General features: G+C 41.0%; 1 protein-coding gene across 2 annotated transcripts in view; it reads right to left on the reverse strand.

Annotated features, from left to right (window-relative positions):
- Window positions 1–22367, reverse strand: part of MCF2L2 (MCF.2 cell line derived transforming sequence-like 2) — a 277613-nt gene extending 255246 nt beyond the window's left edge. For both annotated transcript variants that reach the window (XM_057738080.1, XM_057738081.1), the window contains exon 1: window positions 21380–22367. In XM_057738080.1, the coding sequence (XP_057594063.1) occupies window positions 21380–21455 (76 nt within the window). In that variant the 5' untranslated portion in view covers window positions 21456–22367. The remainder of the gene's footprint in view (window positions 1–21379) is intronic.
- Window positions 22368–25608: the final 3241 nt, after the last annotated feature.

Genomic DNA, 25608 nt, shown 5'->3' on the forward strand with positions numbered 1-25608 from the left:
ACCCTAAAGACTCTACCAGAAAACTGCTAGCACTCATTGATGAGTTTAGTAAAGTAGCAGGATACAAAATTAATGCACAGAAATCTCTTGCATTCCTATACACGAACAACGGAAGAGCAGAAAGAGAAATTAAGGAAACTCTCCCATTCACCATTGCAACAAAAACAATAAAATACCTAGGAATAAACCTGCCTAAGGAGGCAAAAGATCTGTATGCAGAAAACTTTAAGACATTGATGAAAGAAATCAAAGATGACACAAACAGATGGAGGGACATACCATGTTCCTGGATTGGAAGAATCAACATCGTGAAAATGACTGTACTACCCAAAGCAATTTACAGATTGAATGCAATCCCGATCAAATTACCAATGGCATTTTTCACAGAACTAGAGCAAGAAATCTTACGATTTGTATGGAAACGCAAAAGACCCCGAATAGCCTAAGCAATCTTGAGAAGGAAAAATGGAGTTGGTGGAATCAGGCTTCCTGACTTCAAACTATACTACAAGGCCATAGTGATCAAGACAGTATGGTACTGGCACAAAAATAGAAAGGAAGATCAATGGAATAGAATAGAGAACTCAGAAGTAAGCCCAAACACATATGGGCACCTTATCTTTGACAAAGGAGGCACGAGTATACAATGGAAAAAAGACAGCCTCTTCAATAAGTGGTGCTGGGAAAATTGGACAGCAACATGTAAAAGAATGAAATTAGAACACTCCCTAACACCATACACAAAAATAAACTCCAAATGGATTAAAGACCTACATGTAAGGCCAGACACTATCAAACTCCTAGAGGAAAACATAGGCAGAACACTCTTTGACATACATCAAAGCAACATCCTTTTTGACCCACCTCCTAGAATCATGGAAATAAAATCAAGAATAAACGAATGGGACCTCATGAAACTTAAAAGCTTTTGCACAGCAAAAGAAACCATAAACAAGACTAAAAGGCAACCCTCAGAATGGGAAAAAATAATTGCCTATGAAACAACGGACAAAGGATTAACCTCCAAAATATACAAGCAGCTCATGCAGCTTCATACCAAAAAAGCAAATAACCCAATCCACAAATGGGCAGAAGACCTAAATAGACATTTCTCCAAAGAAGACATACACATGGCCAACAAACACATGAAAAGATGCTCAACATCACTAATCATCAGAGAAATGCAAGTCAAAGCCACAATGAGGTATCACCTCACACCAATCAGAATGGCCATCATCACAAAGTCTGGAAACAACAAATGTTGGAGAGGGTGTGGAGAAAAGGGAACTCTCCTGCACTGTTGGTGGGACTGTAAGTTGGTACAGCCACTATGGAAAACAATTTGGAGGTTCCTTAAAAAACTACAAATAGAACTACCATATGATCCAGTCATCCCACTCCTGGGCATATACCCAAAGAAAACCATAATCCCAAAAGAAACTTGTACCATAATGTTTATTGCAGCACTCTTTACAATAGCCAGGACATGGAAGCAACCTAAATGCCCATCAACAAATAAATGGAGAGTGCCCCTGCCTCCTCGGTGAGCCACAGCTGCCCCCCCACCTCTGCAGGCAACCCTCCAACACCAGCAGAATATTAGAAAGTCCAGGAGAGAAAAAGATGGCGGCGAAGTAGAGAGACGTGGAGTGCATCCCTCTCCACAGATGCATTGGGAATGCACGGAAGGACGCAGTCATTCCCACAGAGAACCAGCTGAACACCAGCAGACGGCCTCGGACACCGGAAAGGGCTGCGGAGAACCTGACATAGCCGACTGAATATTCGTCTAATCCAATACTTGGACATTAGTCTGAGGCTTGGACAGTCTTCTATAAACACCTCTATCACCAGGACAAGCAACCCCAAAAGCCTGGACAACCATGAGGAAACAAACAAACACCATGCAGGCAAAGGAGCAGGAAAAAAACCCACAAGACCAAATAAATGAGGAGGAAATAGGAAAAATGCCTGAAAAAGAATTTAGAGTAATGATAGTAAAAATGATACAAAATCTCGATAACAAATTAGAGAAAGTACAAGAAACAGTTCATAAGAACTCAGAAAAACAAACAGCAATGGATAACAAAATAACTGAAATTAAAAATACTCTAGATGCTATAACCAGCAGAATGACTGAGGCAGAAGAACGAATAAGTGAGTTGGAAGATAGAATGGAAGAAATAAATGCCACAGAGCAGGAAAAAGATAAAAAAATAAAAAGACTAGAAGACAGCCTCAGAGACCTCAGTGATAACCTTAAACGTACCAACATTCGAATTATAGGCATCCCAGAAGAAGAAGAAAACAAGAAAGGGTCTGAGAAAATATTTGAAGAGGTTCTAGTGGAAAACTTCCCCAACATGGGAAAGGAAATAATTCACCAAGTCCAAGAAGCACAGAGAGTCCCATACGGAATAAACCCAAGGAGAAATACACCAAGACACATATTAATCAAACTAATGACAATTCAACACAAAGAAAAAATATTAAAAGCAGCAAGAGAAAAGCAACAAACAACATATAAGGGAAAACCCATCAGGATAACAGCTGACCTTTCTACAGAAACTCTGCAGGCCAGAAGGGAATGGCAGGATATACTGAAAGTCCTGAAAGAGAGAAACCTACAGCCAAGAATACTCTACCCAGCAAGAATCTCATTCAGATTTGAGGGAGAAATCAAAAGCTTTCCAGACAAGCAAAAGTTAAGAGAATTCAGCACCACCACACCAGCCTTACAACAAGTGCTAAAGGAACTTCTCTAAGTAGGAAACACAAGAAAAGGAAAACACCTACAAATACAAGCCCAAAACAATTAAGAAAATGGTCATTGGAACACACATGTCAATAATCACTTTAAATGTAAATGGATTAAATGCTCCAACCAAAAGACACAGACTGGCTGAATGGATACAAAAACAAGACCCTTCTATATGCTGCCTACAAGAAACCCACTTCAGACCAAGGGATGCATATAGACTGAAAGTGAAGGGATGGAAAAAGATATTCCATGCAAATGGAAGTCAAAAGAAAGCTGGAGTAGCAATACTCATATCAGACAAATTAGACTTGAAAGTAAAGACTATTAAAAGAGACAAGGAAGGGCACTACATAATGATCAAGGGATCCATCCAAGAAGAACATATCACAATGGTAAATATCTATGCCCCCAATATAGGAGCACCTCAATACATAAGGCAAATGCTAACAGCTATAAAAGGGGACATCGACAGTAACACAATTATAGTGGGAGACTTGAACACCCCACTTACATCAATGGACAGATCATCCAAACAGAAAATAAATAAAGACACACAAGCTTTAAATGACACATTAGACCATCTCGACTTAATTGATATTTATAGGTCATTCCATCCAAAAACGACAGACTACACTTTCTTCTCAAGTGCACACGGAACATTTTCCAGGATAGATCACATCTTGGGTCACAAATCAAACCTCAGCAAATTCAAGAAAATTGAAATCATATCAAGCATCTTCTCAGACCACAACACCATGAGACTAGATATCAATTACAGGAAAAAAACTGCAAAAAATACAAACACATGGAGGCTAAACAATTCACTCTTAAACAACCAAGGAATCACTACACAAATCAAAGAGGAAATCAAAAAATATCTAGAAACAAATGACAATGAAAACACAACAACCCAAAACCTATGGGATGCAGCAAAAGCAGTTCTAAGAGGGAAGTTTATAGCAATACAGTCCTACCTTAAGAAACAAGAAAATGATCGAATAAACAACCTAACCTTACACCTCAAACAACTAGAGAAAGAAGAACAAAGAAACCCCAAAGTGAGCAGAAGGAAAGAAATCATAAAGATCAGAGCAGAAATAAATGAAAAAGAAAGGAAAGAAACCATAAGAAAAATAAATAAAACTAAAAGCTGGTTCTTTGAGAAGATTAACAAAATTGATAAACCATTAGCCAGACTCATCAAGAAAAAAAGGGAGAAGATGCAAATCAACAGAATTAGAAATGAAAAAGGAGAAGTCACAACGGACACCTCAGAAATACAAAAGATCATGAGAGACTACTACAAGCAACTATATGCCAATCAATTGGATAACCTGGAAGAAATGGATACATTCTTAGAAAAATACAATCTTCCAAGACTGAACCAGGAAGAAATAGAAACCATGAACAGACCAATCACAAGTACAGAAATTGAGGCAATGATTAAAAATCTCCCAACACACAAAAGCCCAGGACCAGATGGATTCACAGGCGAATTCTATCAAACATTTCGAGAAGAGTTAACACCTATCCTTCTCAAACTCTTCCAAAATATTGCAGAAGGCGGAGCACTCCCAAACTCATTCTACGAGGCTACCATCACCCTGATACCAAAACCAGGCAAAGATGCCACAAAAAAAGAAAACTACAGACCAATATCACTGATGAATATAGATGCAAAAATCCTCAACAAAATACTAGCTAACAGACTGCAACAGCACATTAAAAAAATCATACGCCACGATCAAGTGGGGTTTATCCCTGGGATGCAAGGATTCTTCAATATACGCAAATCAATCAACGTGATACATCATATCAACAAATTGAAGGATAAAAACCATATGATCATTTCAATAGATGCAGAAAAAGCTTTTGACAAAGTTCAACATCCATTTATGATAAAAGCTCTCCAGAAAATGGGCACAGAAGGAAATTACCTCAACATCATAAAAGCCATATATGACAAACCAAAAGCCAACATTGTTCTCAATGGAGAAAAACTGGAAGAATTCCCTCTAAGAACAGGAACAAGACAAGGGTGTCCACTCTCACCACTGTTATTCAACATAGTTTTGGAAGTGTTAGCCACAGCAATCAGAGAAGAAAAAGAAATTAAAGGAATCCAAATTGGAAAAGAAGAAGTAAAATTGTCACTCTTTGCAGATGACATGATATTATATATAGAAAACCCTAAAGACTCTACCAGAAAACTGCTAGCACTCATTGATGAGTTTAGTAAAGTAGCAGGATACAAAATTAATGCACAGAAATCTCTTGCATTCCTATACACGAACAACGGAAGAGCAGAAAGAGAAATTAAGGAAACTCTCCCATTCACCATTGCAACAAAAACAATAAAATACCTAGGAATAAACCTGCCTAAGGAGGCAAAAGATCTGTATGCAGAAAACTTTAAGACATTGATGAAAGAAATCAAAGATGACACAAACAGATGGAGGGACATACCATGTTCCTGGATTGGAAGAATCAACATCGTGAAAATGACTGTACTACCCAAAGCAATTTACAGATTGAATGCAATCCCGATCAAATTACCAATGGCATTTTTCACAGAACTAGAGCAAGAAATCTTACGATTTGTATGGAAACGCAAAAGACCCCGAATAGCCTAAGCAATCTTGAGAAGGAAAAATGGAGTTGGTGGAATCAGGCTTCCTGACTTCAAACTATACTACAAGGCCATAGTGATCAAGACAGTATGGTACTGGCACAAAAATAGAAAGGAAGATCAATGGAATAGAATAGAGAACTCAGAAGTAAGCCCAAACACATATGGGCACCTTATCTTTGACAAAGGAGGCACGAGTATACAATGGAAAAAAGACAGCCTCTTCAATAAGTGGTGCTGGGAAAATTGGACAGCAACATGTAAAAGAATGAAATTAGAACACTCCCTAACACCATACACAAAAATAAACTCCAAATGGATTAAAGACCTACATGTAAGGCCAGACACTATCAAACTCCTAGAGGAAAACATAGGCAGAACACTCTTTGACATACATCAAAGCAACATCCTTTTTGACCCACCTCCTAGAATCATGGAAATAAAATCAAGAATAAACGAATGGGACCTCATGAAACTTAAAAGCTTTTGCACAGCAAAAGAAACCATAAACAAGACTAAAAGGCAACCCTCAGAATGGGAAAAAATAATTGCCTATGAAACAACGGACAAAGGATTAACCTCCAAAATATACAAGCAGCTCATGCAGCTTCATACCAAAAAAGCAAATAACCCAATCCACAAATGGGCAGAAGACCTAAATAGACATTTCTCCAAAGAAGACATACACATGGCCAACAAACACATGAAAAGATGCTCAACATCACTAATCATCAGAGAAATGCAAGTCAAAGCCACAATGAGGTATCACCTCACACCAATCAGAATGGCCATCATCACAAAGTCTGGAAACAACAAATGTTGGAGAGGGTGTGGAGAAAAGGGAACTCTCCTGCACTGTTGGTGGGACTGTAAGTTGGTACAGCCACTATGGAAAACAATTTGGAGGTTCCTTAAAAAACTACAAATAGAACTACCATATGATCCAGTCATCCCACTCCTGGGCATATACCCAAAGAAAACCATAATCCCAAAAGAAACTTGTACCATAATGTTTATTGCAGCACTCTTTACAATAGCCAGGACATGGAAGCAACCTAAATGCCCATCAACAAATAAATGGAGAGTGCCCCTGCCTCCTCGGTGAGCCACAGCTGCCCCCCCACCTCTGCAGGCAACCCTCCAACACCAGCAGAATATTAGAAAGTCCAGGAGAGAAAAAGATGGCGGCGAAGTAGAGAGACGTGGAGTGCATCCCTCTCCACAGATGCATTGGGAATGCACGGAAGGACGCAGTCATTCCCACAGAGAACCAGCTGAACACCAGCAGACGGCCTCGGACACCGGAAAGGGCTGCGGAGAACCTGACATAGCCGACTGAATATTCGTCTAATCCAATACTTGGACATTAGTCTGAGGCTTGGACAGTCTTCTATAAACACCTCTATCACCAGGACAAGCAACCCCAAAAGCCTGGACAACCATGAGGAAACAAACAAACACCATGCAGGCAAAGGAGCAGGAAAAAAACCCACAAGACCAAATAAATGAGGAGGAAATAGGAAAAATGCCTGAAAAAGAATTTAGAGTAATGATAGTAAAAATGATACAAAATCTCGATAACAAATTAGAGAAAGTACAAGAAACAGTTCATAAGAACTCAGAAAAACAAACAGCAATGGATAACAAAATAACTGAAATTAAAAATACTCTAGATGCTATAACCAGCAGAATGACTGAGGCAGAAGAACGAATAAGTGAGTTGGAAGATAGAATGGAAGAAATAAATGCCACAGAGCAGGAAAAAGATAAAAAAATAAAAAGACTAGAAGACAGCCTCAGAGACCTCAGTGATAACCTTAAACGTACCAACATTCGAATTATAGGCATCCCAGAAGAAGAAGAAAACAAGAAAGGGTCTGAGAAAATATTTGAAGAGGTTCTAGTGGAAAACTTCCCCAACATGGGAAAGGAAATAATTCACCAAGTCCAAGAAGCACAGAGAGTCCCATACGGAATAAACCCAAGGAGAAATACACCAAGACACATATTAATCAAACTAATGACAATTCAACACAAAGAAAAAATATTAAAAGCAGCAAGAGAAAAGCAACAAACAACATATAAGGGAAAACCCATCAGGATAACAGCTGACCTTTCTACAGAAACTCTGCAGGCCAGAAGGGAATGGCAGGATATACTGAAAGTCCTGAAAGAGAGAAACCTACAGCCAAGAATACTCTACCCAGCAAGAATCTCATTCAGATTTGAGGGAGAAATCAAAAGCTTTCCAGACAAGCAAAAGTTAAGAGAATTCAGCACCACCACACCAGCCTTACAACAAGTGCTAAAGGAACTTCTCTAAGTAGGAAACACAAGAAAAGGAAAACACCTACAAATACAAGCCCAAAACAATTAAGAAAATGGTAATTGGAACACACATGTCAATAATCACTTTAAATGTAAATGGATTAAATGCTCCAACCAAAAGACACAGACTGGCTGAATGGATACAAAAACAAGACCCTTCTATATGCTGCCTACAAGAAACCCACTTCAGACCAAGGGATGCATATAGACTGAAAGTGAAGGGATGGAAAAAGATATTCCATGCAAATGGAAGTCAAAAGAAAGCTGGAGTAGCAATACTCATATCAGACAAATTAGACTTGAAAGTAAAGACTATTAAAAGAGACAAGGAAGGGCACTACATAATGATCAAGGGATCCATCCAAGAAGAACATATCACAATGGTAAATATCTATGCCCCCAATATAGGAGCACCTCAATACATAAGGCAAATGCTAACAGCTATAAAAGGGGACATCGACAGTAACACAATTATAGTGGGAGACTTGAACACCCCACTTACATCAATGGACAGATCATCCAAACAGAAAATAAATAAAGACACACAAGCTTTAAATGACACATTAGACCATCTCGACTTAATTGATATTTATAGGTCATTCCATCCAAAAACGACAGACTACACTTTCTTCTCAAGTGCACACGGAACATTTTCCAGGATAGATCACATCTTGGGTCACAAATCAAACCTCAGCAAATTCAAGAAAATTGAAATCATATCAAGCATCTTCTCAGACCACAACACCATGAGACTAGATATCAATTACAGGAAAAAAACTGCAAAAAATACAAACACATGGAGGCTAAACAATTCACTCTTAAACAACCAAGGAATCACTACACAAATCAAAGAGGAAATCAAAAAATATCTAGAAACAAATGACAATGAAAACACAACAACCCAAAACCTATGGGATGCAGCAAAAGCAGTTCTAAGAGGGAAGTTTATAGCAATACAGTCCTACCTTAAGAAACAAGAAAATGATCGAATAAACAACCTAACCTTACACCTCAAACAACTAGAGAAAGAAGAACAAAGAAACCCCAAAGTGAGCAGAAGGAAAGAAATCATAAAGATCAGAGCAGAAATAAATGAAAAAGAAAGGAAAGAAACCATAAGAAAAATAAATAAAACTAAAAGCTGGTTCTTTGAGAAGATTAACAAAATTGATAAACCATTAGCCAGACTCATCAAGAAAAAAAGGGAGAAGATGCAAATCAACAGAATTAGAAATGAAAAAGGAGAAGTCACAACGGACACCTCAGAAATACAAAAGATCATGAGAGACTACTACAAGCAACTATATGCCAATCAATTGGATAACCTGGAAGAAATGGATACATTCTTAGAAAAATACAATCTTCCAAGACTGAACCAGGAAGAAATAGAAACCATGAACAGACCAATCACAAGTACAGAAATTGAGGCAATGATTAAAAATCTCCCAACACACAAAAGCCCAGGACCAGATGGATTCACAGGCGAATTCTATCAAACATTTCGAGAAGAGTTAACACCTATCCTTCTCAAACTCTTCCAAAATATTGCAGAAGGCGGAGCACTCCCAAACTCATTCTACGAGGCTACCATCACCCTGATACCAAAACCAGGCAAAGATGCCACAAAAAAAGAAAACTACAGACCAATATCACTGATGAATATAGATGCAAAAATCCTCAACAAAATACTAGCTAACAGACTGCAACAGCACATTAAAAAAATCATACGCCACGATCAAGTGGGGTTTATCCCTGGGATGCAAGGATTCTTCAATATACGCAAATCAATCAACGTGATACATCATATCAACAAATTGAAGGATAAAAACCATATGATCATTTCAATAGATGCAGAAAAAGCTTTTGACAAAGTTCAACATCCATTTATGATAAAAGCTCTCCAGAAAATGGGCACAGAAGGAAATTACCTCAACATCATAAAAGCCATATATGACAAACCAAAAGCCAACATTGTTCTCAATGGAGAAAAACTGGAAGAATTCCCTCTAAGAACAGGAACAAGACAAGGGTGTCCACTCTCACCACTGTTATTCAACATAGTTTTGGAAGTGTTAGCCACAGCAATCAGAGAAGAAAAAGAAATTAAAGGAATCCAAATTGGAAAAGAAGAAGTAAAATTGTCACTCTTTGCAGATGACATGATATTATATATAGAAAACCCTAAAGACTCTACCAGAAAACTGCTAGCACTCATTGATGAGTTTAGTAAAGTAGCAGGATACAAAATTAATGCACAGAAATCTCTTGCATTCCTATACACGAACAACGGAAGAGCAGAAAGAGAAATTAAGGAAACTCTCCCATTCACCATTGCAACAAAAACAATAAAATACCTAGGAATAAACCTGCCTAAGGAGGCAAAAGATCTGTATGCAGAAAACTTTAAGACATTGATGAAAGAAATCAAAGATGACACAAACAGATGGAGGGACATACCATGTTCCTGGATTGGAAGAATCAACATCGTGAAAATGACTGTACTACCCAAAGCAATTTACAGATTGAATGCAATCCCGATCAAATTACCAATGGCATTTTTCACAGAACTAGAGCAAGAAATCTTACGATTTGTATGGAAACGCAAAAGACCCCGAATAGCCTAAGCAATCTTGAGAAGGAAAAATGGAGTTGGTGGAATCAGGCTTCCTGACTTCAAACTATACTACAAGGCCATAGTGATCAAGACAGTATGGTACTGGCACAAAAATAGAAAGGAAGATCAATGGAATAGAATAGAGAACTCAGAAGTAAGCCCAAACACATATGGGCACCTTATCTTTGACAAAGGAGGCACGAGTATACAATGGAAAAAAGACAGCCTCTTCAATAAGTGGTGCTGGGAAAATTGGACAGCAACATGTAAAAGAATGAAATTAGAACACTCCCTAACACCATACACAAAAATAAACTCCAAATGGATTAAAGACCTACATGTAAGGCCAGACACTATCAAACTCCTAGAGGAAAACATAGGCAGAACACTCTTTGACATACATCAAAGCAACATCCTTTTTGACCCACCTCCTAGAATCATGGAAATAAAATCAAGAATAAACGAATGGGACCTCATGAAACTTAAAAGCTTTTGCACAGCAAAAGAAACCATAAACAAGACTAAAAGGCAACCCTCAGAATGGGAAAAAATAATTGCCTATGAAACAACGGACAAAGGATTAACCTCCAAAATATACAAGCAGCTCATGCAGCTTCATACCAAAAAAGCAAATAACCCAATCCACAAATGGGCAGAAGACCTAAATAGACATTTCTCCAAAGAAGACATACACATGGCCAACAAACACATGAAAAGATGCTCAACATCACTAATCATCAGAGAAATGCAAGTCAAAGCCACAATGAGGTATCACCTCACACCAATCAGAATGGCCATCATCACAAAGTCTGGAAACAACAAATGTTGGAGAGGGTGTGGAGAAAAGGGAACTCTCCTGCACTGTTGGTGGGACTGTAAGTTGGTACAGCCACTATGGAAAACAATTTGGAGGTTCCTTAAAAAACTACAAATAGAACTACCATATGATCCAGTCATCCCACTCCTGGGCATATACCCAAAGAAAACCATAATCCCAAAAGAAACTTGTACCATAATGTTTATTGCAGCACTCTTTACAATAGCCAGGACATGGAAGCAACCTAAATGCCCATCAACAAATAAATGGAGAGTGCCCCTGCCTCCTCGGTGAGCCACAGCTGCCCCCCCACCTCTGCAGGCAACCCTCCAACACCAGCAGAATATTAGAAAGTCCAGGAGAGAAAAAGATGGCGGCGAAGTAGAGAGACGTGGAGTGCATCCCTCTCCACAGATGCATTGGGAATGCACGGAAGGACGCAGTCATTCCCACAGAGAACCAGCTGAACACCAGCAGACGGCCTCGGACACCGGAAAGGGCTGCGGAGAACCTGACATAGCCGACTGAATATTCGTCTAATCCAATACTTGGACATTAGTCTGAGGCTTGGACAGTCTTCTATAAACACCTCTATCACCAGGACAAGCAACCCCAAAAGCCTGGACAACCATGAGGAAACAAACAAACACCATGCAGGCAAAGGAGCAGGAAAAAAACCCACAAGACCAAATAAATGAGGAGGAAATAGGAAAAATGCCTGAAAAAGAATTTAGAGTAATGATAGTAAAAATGATACAAAATCTCGATAACAAATTAGAGAAAGTACAAGAAACAGTTCATAAGAACTCAGAAAAACAAACAGCAATGGATAACAAAATAACTGAAATTAAAAATACTCTAGATGCTATAACCAGCAGAATGACTGAGGCAGAAGAACGAATAAGTGAGTTGGAAGATAGAATGGAAGAAATAAATGCCACAGAGCAGGAAAAAGATAAAAAAATAAAAAGACTAGAAGACAGCCTCAGAGACCTCAGTGATAACCTTAAACGTACCAACATTCGAATTATAGGCATCCCAGAAGAAGAAGAAAACAAGAAAGGGTCTGAGAAAATATTTGAAGAGGTTCTAGTGGAAAACTTCCCCAACATGGGAAAGGAAATAATTCACCAAGTCCAAGAAGCACAGAGAGTCCCATACGGAATAAACCCAAGGAGAAATACACCAAGACACATATTAATCAAACTAATGACAATTCAACACAAAGAAAAAATATTAAAAGCAGCAAGAGAAAAGCAACAAACAACATATAAGGGAAAACCCATCAGGATAACAGCTGACCTTTCTACAGAAACTCTGCAGGCCAGAAGGGAATGGCAGGATATACTGAAAGTCCTGAAAGAGAGAAACCTACAGCCAAGAATACTCTACCCAGCAAGAATCTCATTCAGATTTGAGGGAGAAATCAAAAGCTTTCCAGACAAGCAAAAGTTAAGAGAATTCAGCACCACCACACCAGCCTTACAACAAGTGCTAAAGGAACTTCTCTAAGTAGGAAACACAAGAAAAGGAAAACACCTACAAATACAAGCCCAAAACAATTAAGAAAATGGTCATTGGAACACACATGTCAATAATCACTTTAAATGTAAATGGATTAAATGCTCCAACCAAAAGACACAGACTGGCTGAATGGATACAAAAACAAGACCCTTCTATATGCTGCCTACAAGAAACCCACTTCAGACCAAGGGATGCATATAGACTGAAAGTGAAGGGATGGAAAAAGATATTCCATGCAAATGGAAGTCAAAAGAAAGCTGGAGTAGCAATACTCATATCAGACAAATTAGACTTGAAAGTAAAGACTATTAAAAGAGACAAGGAAGGGCACTACATAATGATCAAGGGATCCATCCAAGAAGAACATATCACAATGGTAAATATCTATGCCCCCAATATAGGAGCACCTCAATACATAAGGCAAATGCTAACAGCTATAAAAGGGGACATCGACAGTAACACAATTATAGTGGGAGACTTGAACACCCCACTTACATCAATGGACAGATCATCCAAACAGAAAATAAATAAAGACACACAAGCTTTAAATGACACATTAGACCATCTCGACTTAATTGATATTTATAGGACATTCCATCCAAAAACGACAGACTACACTTTCTTCTCAAGTGCACACGGAACATTTTCCAGGATAGATCACATCTTGGGTCACAAATCAAACCTCAGCAAATTCAAGAAAATTGAAATCATATCAAGCATCTTCTCAGACCACAACGCCATGAGACTAGATATCAATTACAGGAAAAAAACTGCAAAAAATACAAACACATGGAGGCTAAACAATTCACTCTTAAACAACCAAGGAATCACTACACAAATCAAAGAGGAAATCAAAAAGTATCTAGAAACAAATGACAACGAAAACACAACAACCCAAAACCTATGGGATGCAGCAAAAGCAGTTCTAAGAGGGAAGTTTATAGCAATACAGTCCTACCTTAAGAAACAAGAAAATGATCGAATAAACAACCTAACCTTACACCTCAAACAACTAGAGAAAGAAGAACAAAGAAACCCCAAAGTGAGCAGAAGGAAAGAAATCGTAAAGATCAGAGCAGAAATAAATGAAAAAGAAAGGAAAGAAACCATAAGAAAAATAAATAAAACTAAAAGCTGGTTCTTTGAGAAGATTAACAAAATTGATAAACCATTAGCCAGACTCATCAAGAAAAAAAGAGAGAAGATGCAAATCAACAGAATTAGAAATGAAAAAGGAGAAGTCACAACGGACACCTCAGAAATACAAAAGATCATGAGAGACTACTACAAGCAACTATATGCCAAACAATTGGATAACCTGGAAGAAATGGATACATTCTTAGAAAAATACAATCTTCCAAGACTGAACCAGGAAGAAATAGAAACCATGAACAGACCAATCACAAGTACAGAAATTGAGGCAGTGATTAAAAATCTCCCAACACACAAAAGCCCAGGACCAGATGGATTCACAGGCGAATTCTATCAAACATTTCGAGAAGAGTTAACACCTATCCTTCTCAAACTCTTCCAAAATATTGCAGAAGGCGGAGCACTCCCAAACTCATTCTATGAGGCTACCATCACCCTGATACCAAAACCAGGCAAAGATGCCACAAAAAAAGAAAACTACAGACCAATATCACTGATGAATATAGATGCAAAAATCCTCAACAAAATACTAGCTAACAGACTGCAACAGCACATTAAAAAAATCATACACCACGATCAAGTGGGGTTTATCCCTGGGATGCAAGGATTCTTCAATATACGCAAATCAATCAACGTGATACATCATATCAACAAATTGAAGGATAAAAACCATATGATCATTTCAATAGATGCAGAAAAAGCTTTTGACAAAGTTCAACATCCATTTATGATAAAAGCTCTCCAGAAAATGGGCATAGAAGGAAATTACCTCAACATCATAAAAGCCATATATGACAAACCAAAAGCCAACATTGTTCTCAATGGAGAAAAACTGGAAGAATTCCCTCTAAGAACAGGAACAAGACAAGGGTGTCCACTCTCACCACTGTTATTCAACATAGTTTTGGAAGTGTTAGCCACAGCAATCAGAGAAGAAAAAGAAATTAAAGGAATCCAAATTGGAAAAGAAGAAGTAAAATTATCACTCTTTGCAGATGACATGATACTATATATAGAAAACCCTAAAGACTCTACCAGAAAACTGCTAGCACTCATTGATGAGTTTAGTAAAGTAGCAGGATACAAAATTAATGCACAGAAATCTCTTGCATTCCTATACACGAACAACGGAAGAGCAGAAAGAGAAATTAAGGAAACTCTCCCATTCACCATTGCAACCAAAAGAATCAAATACCTAGGAATAAACCTGCCTAAGGAGGCAAAAGATCTGTATGCAGAAAACTTTAAGACATTGATGAAAGAAATCAAAGACGACACAAACAGATGGAGGGATATACCATGTTCCTGGATTGGAAGAATCAACATCGTGAAAATGACTGTACTACCCAAAGCAATTTACAGATTTAATGCAATCCCGATCAGATTACCAATGGCATTTTTCACAGAACTAGAGCAAGAAATCTTACGATTTGTATGGAAACGCAAAAGACCCCGAATAGCCTAAGCAATCTTGAGAAGGAAAAATGGAGTTGGTGGAATCAGGCTTCCTGACTTCAAACTATACTACAAGGCCATAGTGATCAAGACAGTTTGGTACTGGCACAAAAATAGAAAGGAAGATCAATGGAACAGAATAGAGAACTCAGAAGTAAGCCCAAACACATATGGGCACCTTATCTTTGACAAAGGAGGCACGAGTATACAATGGAAAAAAGACAGCCTCTTCAATAAGTGGTGCTGGGAAAATTGGACAGCAACATGTAAAAGAATGAAATTAGAACACTTCCTAACACCATACACAAAAATAAACTCCAAATGGATTAAAGACCTACATGTAAGGCCAGACACTATCAAACTCCTAGAGGAAAACATAGGCAGAACACTCTTTGACATACATCAAAGCAACATCCTTTTTGACCCACCTCCTAGAATCATGGAAATAAAATCAAGAATAAACGAATGGGACCTCATGAAACTTAAAAGCTTTTGCACAGCAAAAGAAACCATAAACAAGACTAAAAGGCAACCCTCAGAATGGGAAAAAATAATTGCCTATGAAACAACGGACAAAGGATTAACCTCCAAAATATACAAGCAGCTCATGCAGCTTCATACCAAAAAAGCAAATAACCCAATCCACAAATGGGCAGAAGACCTAAATAGACATTTCTCCAAAGAAGACATACACATGGCCAACAAACACATGAAAAGATGCTCAACATCACTCATCATCAGAGAAATGCAAGTCAAAGCCACAATGAGGTATCACCTCACACCAATCAGAATGGCCATCATCACAAAGTCTGGAAACAACAAATGTTGGAGAGGGTGTGGAGAAAAGGGAACTCTCCTGCACTGTTGGTGGGACTGTAAGTTGGTACAGCCACTATGGAAAACAATTTGGAGGTTCCTTAAAAAACTACAAATAGAACTACCATATGATCCAGTCATCCCACTCCTGGGCATATACCCAAAGAAAACCATAATCCCAAAAGAAACTTGTACCATCATGTTTATTGCAGCACTCTTTACAATAGCCAGGACATGGAAGCAACCTAAATGCCCATCAACAAATGAATGGATACAGAAGATGTGGCATATATATACAATGGAATATTACTCAGCTATAAAAAGGGATGAGATGGAGCTATATGTAATGAGGTGGATAGAACTACAATCTGTCATACAGAGTGAAGTAAGTCAGAAAGAGAAAGACAAATATTGTATGCTGACTCACTTATACGGAATCTAAAAATGGTACTGATAAACTCAGTGACAAGAACAGGGAAGCAGATACAGAGAATGGACTGGAGAACTCGAGGTATGGGAGGGGGTGGGGGGTGAAGGGGAAACTGAGAAGAAGCGGGAGAGTAGTACAGACATATATATACTACCAACTGTAAAATAGTCAGTGGGAAGTTGTTGTATAACAAAGGGAGTCCAACTCGAGGATGGAAGATGCCTTGGAGGACTGGGGCAGGGAGGGTGGGGGGGACTCGAGGGGGGGGCGTCAAGGAAGGGAGGGAATATGGGGATATGTGTATAAAAACAGTTGATTGAACCTGGTGTACCCCCCAAAAAAATAAAATAAAATAATAATAAAAAAAAAAAAAAAAAAAAAAAAGAAAGCCCATTAGGTGGCCAGGATATAGTAAATTCTTAGCTAACAATTTGTGGGAAATCAGCATAACAACACCAAACAATTACAACAGCAACTACTAATACTACTTTTACTGAGAGCTATGTATTGGGCCTTGCAGTAAGTGATTTATGTGCATTGTCTCATTTAATTCTCAGAACCCTGCTAGACCATTATTATTGTCTCCATTTTAGAGGTTAAATTGAGGCTTAGAGACATGCTCAAATTCATATGGCAGACCTGAGATTTAATCCAGGAGGTCTGACTCCATATCCCATGTTCTTCAGAAACCTCTACTCCATATCGATTCTGAGATAGTTAGATTTAAGGCTACTCAGAACCCCTTTTCTTCCCAACTCTTGTTAACCTCCAAAATATACAAGCAGCTCATGCAGCTTCATACCAAAAAAGCAAATAACCCAATCCACAAATGGGCAGAAGACCTAAATAGACATTTCTCCAAAGAAGACATACAGATGGCCAACAAACACATGAAAAGATGCTCAACATCACTAATCATCAGAGAAATGCAAGTCAAAGCCACAATGAGGTATCACCTCACACCAATCAGAATGGCCATCATCACAAAGTCTGGAAACAACAAATGTTGGAGAGGGTGTGGAGAAAAGGGAACTCTCCTGCACTGTTGGTGGGACTGTAAGTTGGTCCAGCCACTATGGAAAACAATTTGGAGGTTCCTTAAAAAACTACAAATAGAACTACCATATGATCCAGTCATCCCACTCCTGGGCATATACCCAAAGAAAACCATAATCCCAAAAGAAACTTGTACCATCATGTTTATTGCAGCACTCTTTACAATAGCCAGGACATGGAAGCAACCTAAATGCCCATCAACAAATGAATGGATACAGAAGATGTGGCATATATATACAATGGAATATTACTCAGCTATAAAAAGGGATGAGATGGAGCTATATGTAATGAGGTGGATAGAACTACAATCTGTCATACAGAGTGAAGTAAGTCAGAAAGAGAAAGACAAATATTGTATGCTGACTCACTTATACGGAATCTAAAAATGGTACTGATAAACTCAGTGACAAGAACAGGGAAGCAGATACAGAGAATGGACTGGAGAACTCGAGGTATGGGAGGGGGTGGGGGGTGAAGGGGAAACTGAGAAGAAGCGGGAGAGTAGTACAGACATATATATACTACCAACTGTAAAATAGTCAGTGGGAAGTTGTTGTATAACAAAGGGAGTCCAACTCGAGGATGGAAGATGCCTTGGAGGACTGGGGCAGGGAGGGTGGGGGGGACTCGAGGGGGGGGGCGTCAAGGAAGGGAGGGAATATGGGGATATGTGTATAAAAACAGTTGATTGAACCTGGTGTACCCCCCAAAAAAATAAAATAAAATAATAATAAAAAAAAAAAAAAAAAAAAAAAAAGAAAGCCCATTAGGTGGCCAGGATATAGTAAATTCTTAGCTAACAATTTGTGGGAAATCAGCATAACAACACCAAACAATTACAACAGCAACTACTAATACTACTTTTACTGAGAGCTATGTATTGGGCCTTGCAGTAAGTGATTTATGTGCATTGTCTCATTTAATTCTCAGAACCCTGCTAGACCATTATTATTGTCTCCATTTTAGAGGTTAAATTGAGGCTTAGAGACATGCTCAAATTCATATGGCAGACCTGAGATTTAATCCAGGAGGTCTGACTCCATATCCCATGTTCTTCAGAAACCTCTACTCCATATCGATTCTGAGATAGTTAGATTTAAGGCTACTCAGAACCCCTTTTCTTCCCAACTCTTGTTAACCTCCAAAATATACAAGCAGCTCATGCAGCTTCATACCAAAAAAGCAAATAACCCAATCCACAAATGGGCAGAAGACCTAAATAGACATTTCTCCAAAGAAGACATACAGATGGCCAACAAACACATGAAAAGATGCTCAACATCACTAATCATCAGAGAAATGCAAGTCAAAGCCACAATGAGGTATCACCTCACACCAATCAGAATGGCCATCATCACAAAGTCTGGAAACAACAAATGTTGGAGAGGGTGTGGAGAAAAGGGAACTCTCCTGCACTGTTGGTGGGACTGTAAGTTGGTCCAGCCACTATGGAAAACAATTTGGAGGTTCCTTAAAAAACTACAAATAGAACTACCATATGATCCAGTCATCCCACTCCTGGGCATATACCCAAAGAAAACCATAATCCCAAAAGAAACTTGTACCATCATGTTTATTGCAGCACGCTTTACAATAGCCAGGACATGGAAGCAACCTAAATGCCCATCAACAAATGAATGGATACAGAAGATGTGGCATATATATACAATGGAATATTACTCAGCTATAAAAAGGGATGAGATGGAGCTATATGTAATGAGGTGGATAGAACTACAATCTGTCATACATAGTGAAGTAAGTCAGAAAGAGAAGGACAAATATTGTATGCTAACTCACATATACAGAATCTAAAAATGGTACTGATGAACTCAGTGACAAGAGCAAGGAAGCAGATACAGAGAATGGACTGGAGAACTCGAGGTATGGGAGGGGGTGGGGGGTGAAGGGGAAGCTGAGACGAAGCGAGAGAGTAGCACAGACATATATATACTACCAACTGTAAAATAGTCAGTGGGAAGTTGTTGTATAACAAAGGGAGTCCAACTCGAGGATGGAAGATGCCTTAGAGGACTGGGGCAGGGAGGGTGGGGGGGACTCGAGGGGGGAGGGCGTCAAGGAAGGGAGGGAATATGGGGATATGTGTATAAAAACAGTTGATTGAACCTGGTGTACCCCCCCCCAAAAAAAATAATTAAAAAAAAAAAAGTGAAAATGGTAAAAAAAAAAAAAAAAAAAAAAAACAAATAAATGGATACAGAAGATGTGGCATATATATACAATGGAATATTACTCAGCTATAAAAAGGGATGAGATGGAGCTATATGTCATGAGGTGGATAGAACTACAATCTGTCATACAGAGTGAAGTAAGTCAGAAAGAGAAGGACAAATATTGTATGCTAACTCACATATACGGAATCTAAAAATGGTACTGATGAACTCAGTGACAAGAACAAGGAAGCAGATACAGAGAATGGACTGGAGAACTCGAGGTATGGGAGGGGGCGGGGGGTGAAGGGGAAACTGAGAAGAAGCGAGAGAGTAGCACAGACATATATATACTACCAACTGTAAAATAGTCAGTGGGAAGTTGTTGTATAACAAAGGGAGTCCAACTCGAGGATGGAAGATGCCTTAGAGGACTGGGGCAGGGAGGGTGGGGGGGACTCGAGGGGGGGGGCGTCAAGGAAGGGAGGGAATATGGGGATATGTGTATAAAAACAGTTGATTGAACCTGGTGTACCCCCAAAAAAATAAAAAAATAAAAAAAAAAAAAACTGAATGAGCCTCCCCATATAAATCATCTTCATGTATATCCCCACATGTGTATCATTCCAGATGTATATCATGACTGCACTAAACACACTGAACCAGTGTGCTCACTAATTGAAGCAATATTTATCATATAAGTACCAAGAAGACAGTTTTAACAAATGGCTAGAACACTGAGATAACTTCCTGACTTTATCAATGAAAACTTATTCGCATTCACAGAAGGGTCTCAAAGTGATGTGAGCAACAGAGAAAATTATCGTGATAATTCTAGTCTGAACCTGAATGTATTTTTTATTTGAGGAAGTCCAGGGAAGGGGTGCGGAGAGAAAACGTTAAGAAGGAATTACCTTGCCACTGTCTCAATGTCCTCTTACTACATAGGGCCCGTCTTTCCACCACAACCCTTATTTCAGGAGGAAGGCATGCATGTTTTGTTCCCCTTTTTAAACTCCTGGAAGAGGATTACAATTGCTCAGGCCCCTGGGGCTTGCAGAGGTGTCCCAGTGGGGTTCCCCAGGGATGGAGCGACACCTCCAGGCCGTACTTCTACAGAACAGGCCAGGGAGCAGGTCTGCGCAGCGGCCGTCTGCTGCGACCTGCATCTCAGCACGCTGTCTCGTGAACGAGCCTCCGGTGGCTCGCCCGCCGTTTCTGCTGGAAAGCACCGGCCACCGTTCCTCCCCTTCCCTCTCCCTTCTTAGCATCGCGTCAATCACTACACACCTCGCCACCCCTGCCCGCGGTCAGCAGCGGGTAACAGATCCTGACAGCCAGGGAGCCCTCGGTTTAGGGCTCAACAGACTCGGCAATTGCCTGGTGAAGGCACCCGCCCCACGGCCTGCCGCGGCCTCGCCAGACGCGGGGCACCCCAGGGCCGCGAGCCCCCCGCCGCAGGGATGCCTGTTACAGAGCAGCACCCGCGGCAGCGCGGCCCACGCGCTGGGCGGCCGCCCCGCCGCCATCCCGCGGCTGCGAGGGAGGGCGGGGTGGGGGGAGACCAGGCCCCGGACGACGCCCCCACCCTCCATTGACAAAACGCAGGATTAAAAAAGCGTCATTTACCGACATGAGTGATCACTGTGGCCAGTCGCCGGGTGAACTCCTGAGGGGCCATTTCTTCTTTTAACCAAAACAACATTTCACCGAAAACCACTCGGCATAAACAAAACAGAGCCACAGAAAACTGTGTCTAACGCCGCTGTGGATGACTTTTTAAAGGCAACTCCTCCCGAGGATTCTCGGCCCTCACACTCTTCCTCGCTCTCCTCAGGCACAAAACGAGAGTCGCTCCCAGCCGAGGCCAACTCTCCAGGGCCGCGCGGCCAGAGGACGCCAGCCACGCCCCACAGGGGGTTATTTTAAAGAGGAGGTCGCGCAGCTTTCCCAGCGTGACGACTGGCTTTTCCAGAGAGGGAAGCGGCCGTTCCGGAGGTGAGAGGAGCAAGCCGCGCCAATCTCGCTGCGACGGCGCTTCTGGCTTCCCGGGCCGAGGGGGCGCAAGGGTTTCTGGATTTGCGGTCGCATCTGTGGCGCTGCCTCCCGGGAGGGTCGGGTCGGGATGAAGGATGCTCTGTCAGCAGGCAGGGGGCACGCGGAATCAGCGGATGCAGAGGCGGCCAGGAGTCCTGCTCCGCGCGCCCCCGCGCCCACCTCTCCCCGCCCGGGGGCGGTGCCCGAGGCGCCCGGAGAGGCGCGCACGCGCTCGAGCCTGCCTTTTTCGGGTGGGGCAGCTGCGCGCATTCCCGTAAGCATGGGGGCGTTTCAAGACCTGTCCTCCACTTGTGAAGGAGAGGAGACAGCCACTTCGGGGCCCCAACCAGCACCGGGGTTCTGAACCCCAGACGCTCGCCTTCCTGGCTCGTCCCTCCTCCTTCCACCGCCGGGCATCAGCAGAGAAACCGAGGCGAGAAGGGGACTGGCAGGGAGTCCTGCGGCTGTCCCGCCGGGGCTCCGGAACGAGGGCTGTGTGAGGACCAGCTGCCCGTCCAATCTCCTGACTCCGGGCTTGGGCAAGAGGGGTTGGCTGGAGTTTGTTTCCCCTGTTAGGGGTTGTCTCATTCATTTATCAGCGTCCACTGGACGCACCCGCGCTTGGAGCCGGGAGCGCGGACTGCGCAGCGACCCCGCTCGACGCGCGGGTGCGTACGTGTGTGTGTCGCCACCGTGTGGGCCTTTTCCTTTGCGCAGCTTCTCGCGTGCGCCTCCGCTCCGTCTGCCAGCTGTCAGGCGAGCCGGTGCCCCCTCCTGGAAAGGCTCTGGAAAGAGCGTCTGCTCCGCAACTACCCGGTAGTAGACGCTGTGCCGGGGCTTCCTTAGGCGGCTCCTGACAGGACGACAAACCGAGTTCAGTAGGGCTCCACGTGAAAAGCCTGAGCAAACGCGAAGCTGGTCAGGTTGTTCCCCAACCCATTCTTAAAAGGGGGTCGCGAGAGTGCCAGAACCACCGACAGGTCCTGAGCCAGTTCCAGGAAGCTCATCTCTCCTCTTTGGCATGTAAGAAGCCAAACCCCAGACAACTTGGATTCTATTTCTAGTAAGAGTCACTCATCCCAGGGGTTCCGGGACGTTTCTCAATGCTTTCTGCCGGCAATTGTGAGCTGTGGTTGAGATGATGTCAGTCCACCTGCGACGTGAAATTTGTGCAGAGATTCTTCTCTCCTGTGATGTTTGGGCTTTTGGCACTCTGCCTGCACAAGTAGAGCAACCATCTTCATAGCAACTTCTTGCAAGAAATTCAAAAAGGGGTTAGAGACCCAAAGGAGTAAGCTTTGGATTGCGTTTCCATGGTAGTTTCTGGCTCCTCAAGGATCACAAGTGAGGAACCAAATGAGGTGTTTCCTGTTGGTAGTAATCAGTATCTGGTCCCAGTCAGAGCCAACTGTGAATTGGTTCCTAGAAACCAGCTTATTGCTAAGGAGACTGATAACATGGGACATTCTGGGCTTTGCAAGATCCAGTGACCTCAGCTTCTTGGGATCTTATGGGGGAATCTAAGCCAGGTCTTATGGGGGAAGGGAGTGGAGAATGGGAAGAGACAGGAGAAGCTTATGAATAGGAATGAGAGAGAAAAGAAAGAAATAGAAAGGAAATACATCGCACTCCCAAAGCTGTTCTTCCCACACCTGTACCTTCACAATCTTCAGAGGTTTCCATGCAGAGGAATTGGCTGTCTTTATGGCAAGATGTAACAGGCAGTGTCTGTCCTCAGAATCCAGTTCTGTGCCCCCATCTCTAACACGTGCAACCCTGAGGCCTCAACTGCTTTACCTGGGCTATGAGGGGGTGGGTCTGTGATCTCCAAGTTCCCTTTTCCAGTTCTGAAATCCTATAACTAAGAAGAAATGAGCATAGTTTTCAATAGCCCATACCTCCTTGTTCCTCCAAGAAAACAGTCATTATCTCCATTGCTCTTGTGAATATGGACATGCTTCCTGTCTTCTCTTCTTCCCCCGCCCTCCTCCCTTCTGTGCCTCTCTTTATCTTTCCTAATTATGATTTGTTTCCTGTCTCTGACAAATCACATTGCTCTAATACATGGCAAAATCAAGGAACAAGTCAGAATACCCTGCCTTCCTCTGTTATGAGTGAATTAACAATCAGTCGCATCAATTATATGCCCAGGGTTGTGATAGGCAATGTCAATTATAGCAGCTACCACCACCAGAGAGTTAAGTGACTGCTGTGTGCTACTTGGTATGACGGTAAGCATTTAACATCATTTAAGTCCCACAATAACCCTTTAAGACTTTAGTCTCATTTTGCAGATGCTGCTGGTATAAGAACCAAACTGTGTATCACTAATCTTATGAATCTAGACCACTCTCTGCCTTCAGGTAAGAATTTGCCTGAGCTTGGAAAGACAAACCATCCTCCAAGCACTGCCAAAGTAGATTCTGCCTCCCTTTTGGTGAATTGTCAGCACTGCCTCCTGCAGTGAAGAGAAAGACAAAAGACCCAACTTGGGTGCTGCGGATGAGGTGAGGCACCATTGGGGCCACCCAGTTTAGTCTAGATCAGTGGTTCTCAAACTAGCAGAATCACCTGGAAATACAGGTGATTTTTTTTTTTTAATACAAACTCCTGGTCCCCACGTCCAGAGATTCTGATTCAGTAGTATGGAATGAGACCTGAGAATCTGCATTTTTAACAAGCACCCAGGATTACTGGTGCTGCTGGTCCTGGGACCACACTGTGAGCACTACTGGCCTAGAGCAGAGCTCCTCAAACTTCTTATACTGCAAACCACAGCATGATACAAAGTTTACATCATGACACAGTAGACAAATATACATAATTAAAACAAAAGTTGTATGGAACAATTTTTTCCCTTCAGAAAAGTTAACTCAAAATGAATCACTGACCTAAATGTAAAACACAAAACTATAAAATTCCTATAACATAACATAGGAGAAAATCTAGATGACCTAGGCTTTGGTGAAGACTTTCTAGGTACAACACCAAAGGCATGATCCGTGAATGAAAGAATTGATAAGATAGACTTCATTAAAATTAAGACATTCTGCTGTGTGAAAGATACTGTCAAGAGAATAAAACAGGAAGCTATGGGCTGATAGAAATTATTTATGAAAAACATATCTCTTAAAAAATAAAGGACTTATCTAAAATATATGAAGAACCCTTAAAACTCAATAATAAGAATAACCTGATTTTTTAAATGAGCTAAAGACCTTCAGAGACACTTCCTCAAGAAGATATACAGATGGCGAATAAGCATGTGAAAAGATGTGCCACATCACATGTCATCAAGGAAATGCAAACTAAAATGACAATGACATACCACTACACATCTAATAGAATGCCCCAAATCCAAAACACTGACCACACCAAATGCTGGTGAAGGTGTGGAGCAACAGGAACTCATTAATTGCTGGTGGGATTGCAAATTTGGAAAATTGCACTTTGTGAGATACTTTGGCAGATTTTTACAAAACTCAACATACTCTTACCATGTGGTTAAGCAATTGTGCCCCTTGGTATTTATCCAAGAGTTAGAAACTTATGTCCACATAAAAACCTACACATTTGTAGCAGTTCTATTCACAACTGCCAAAACTTGGAAGCAACCCAAGATGTCCCTCAGTAGGTAAGTGGATAAATAAACTGTGACACATCCAGACAATGGACTATTAGTGCTAGAAGGAAATGATCAAGCCATGAAAAGAAATGAAGGAAACTTAAATGCATATTACTAAGTGAAAGAAGTTGATCTGAAAAGATTGCTTATTATATGATTCCAACTATACTGCATTCTGGAAAAGGCAACACTATGA

The sequence above is a fragment of the Hippopotamus amphibius genome, chromosome 6 (genome assembly GCF_030028045.1).
Source record: "Hippopotamus amphibius kiboko isolate mHipAmp2 chromosome 6, mHipAmp2.hap2, whole genome shotgun sequence".
NCBI lineage: Eukaryota > Metazoa > Chordata > Mammalia > Artiodactyla > Hippopotamidae > Hippopotamus > Hippopotamus amphibius.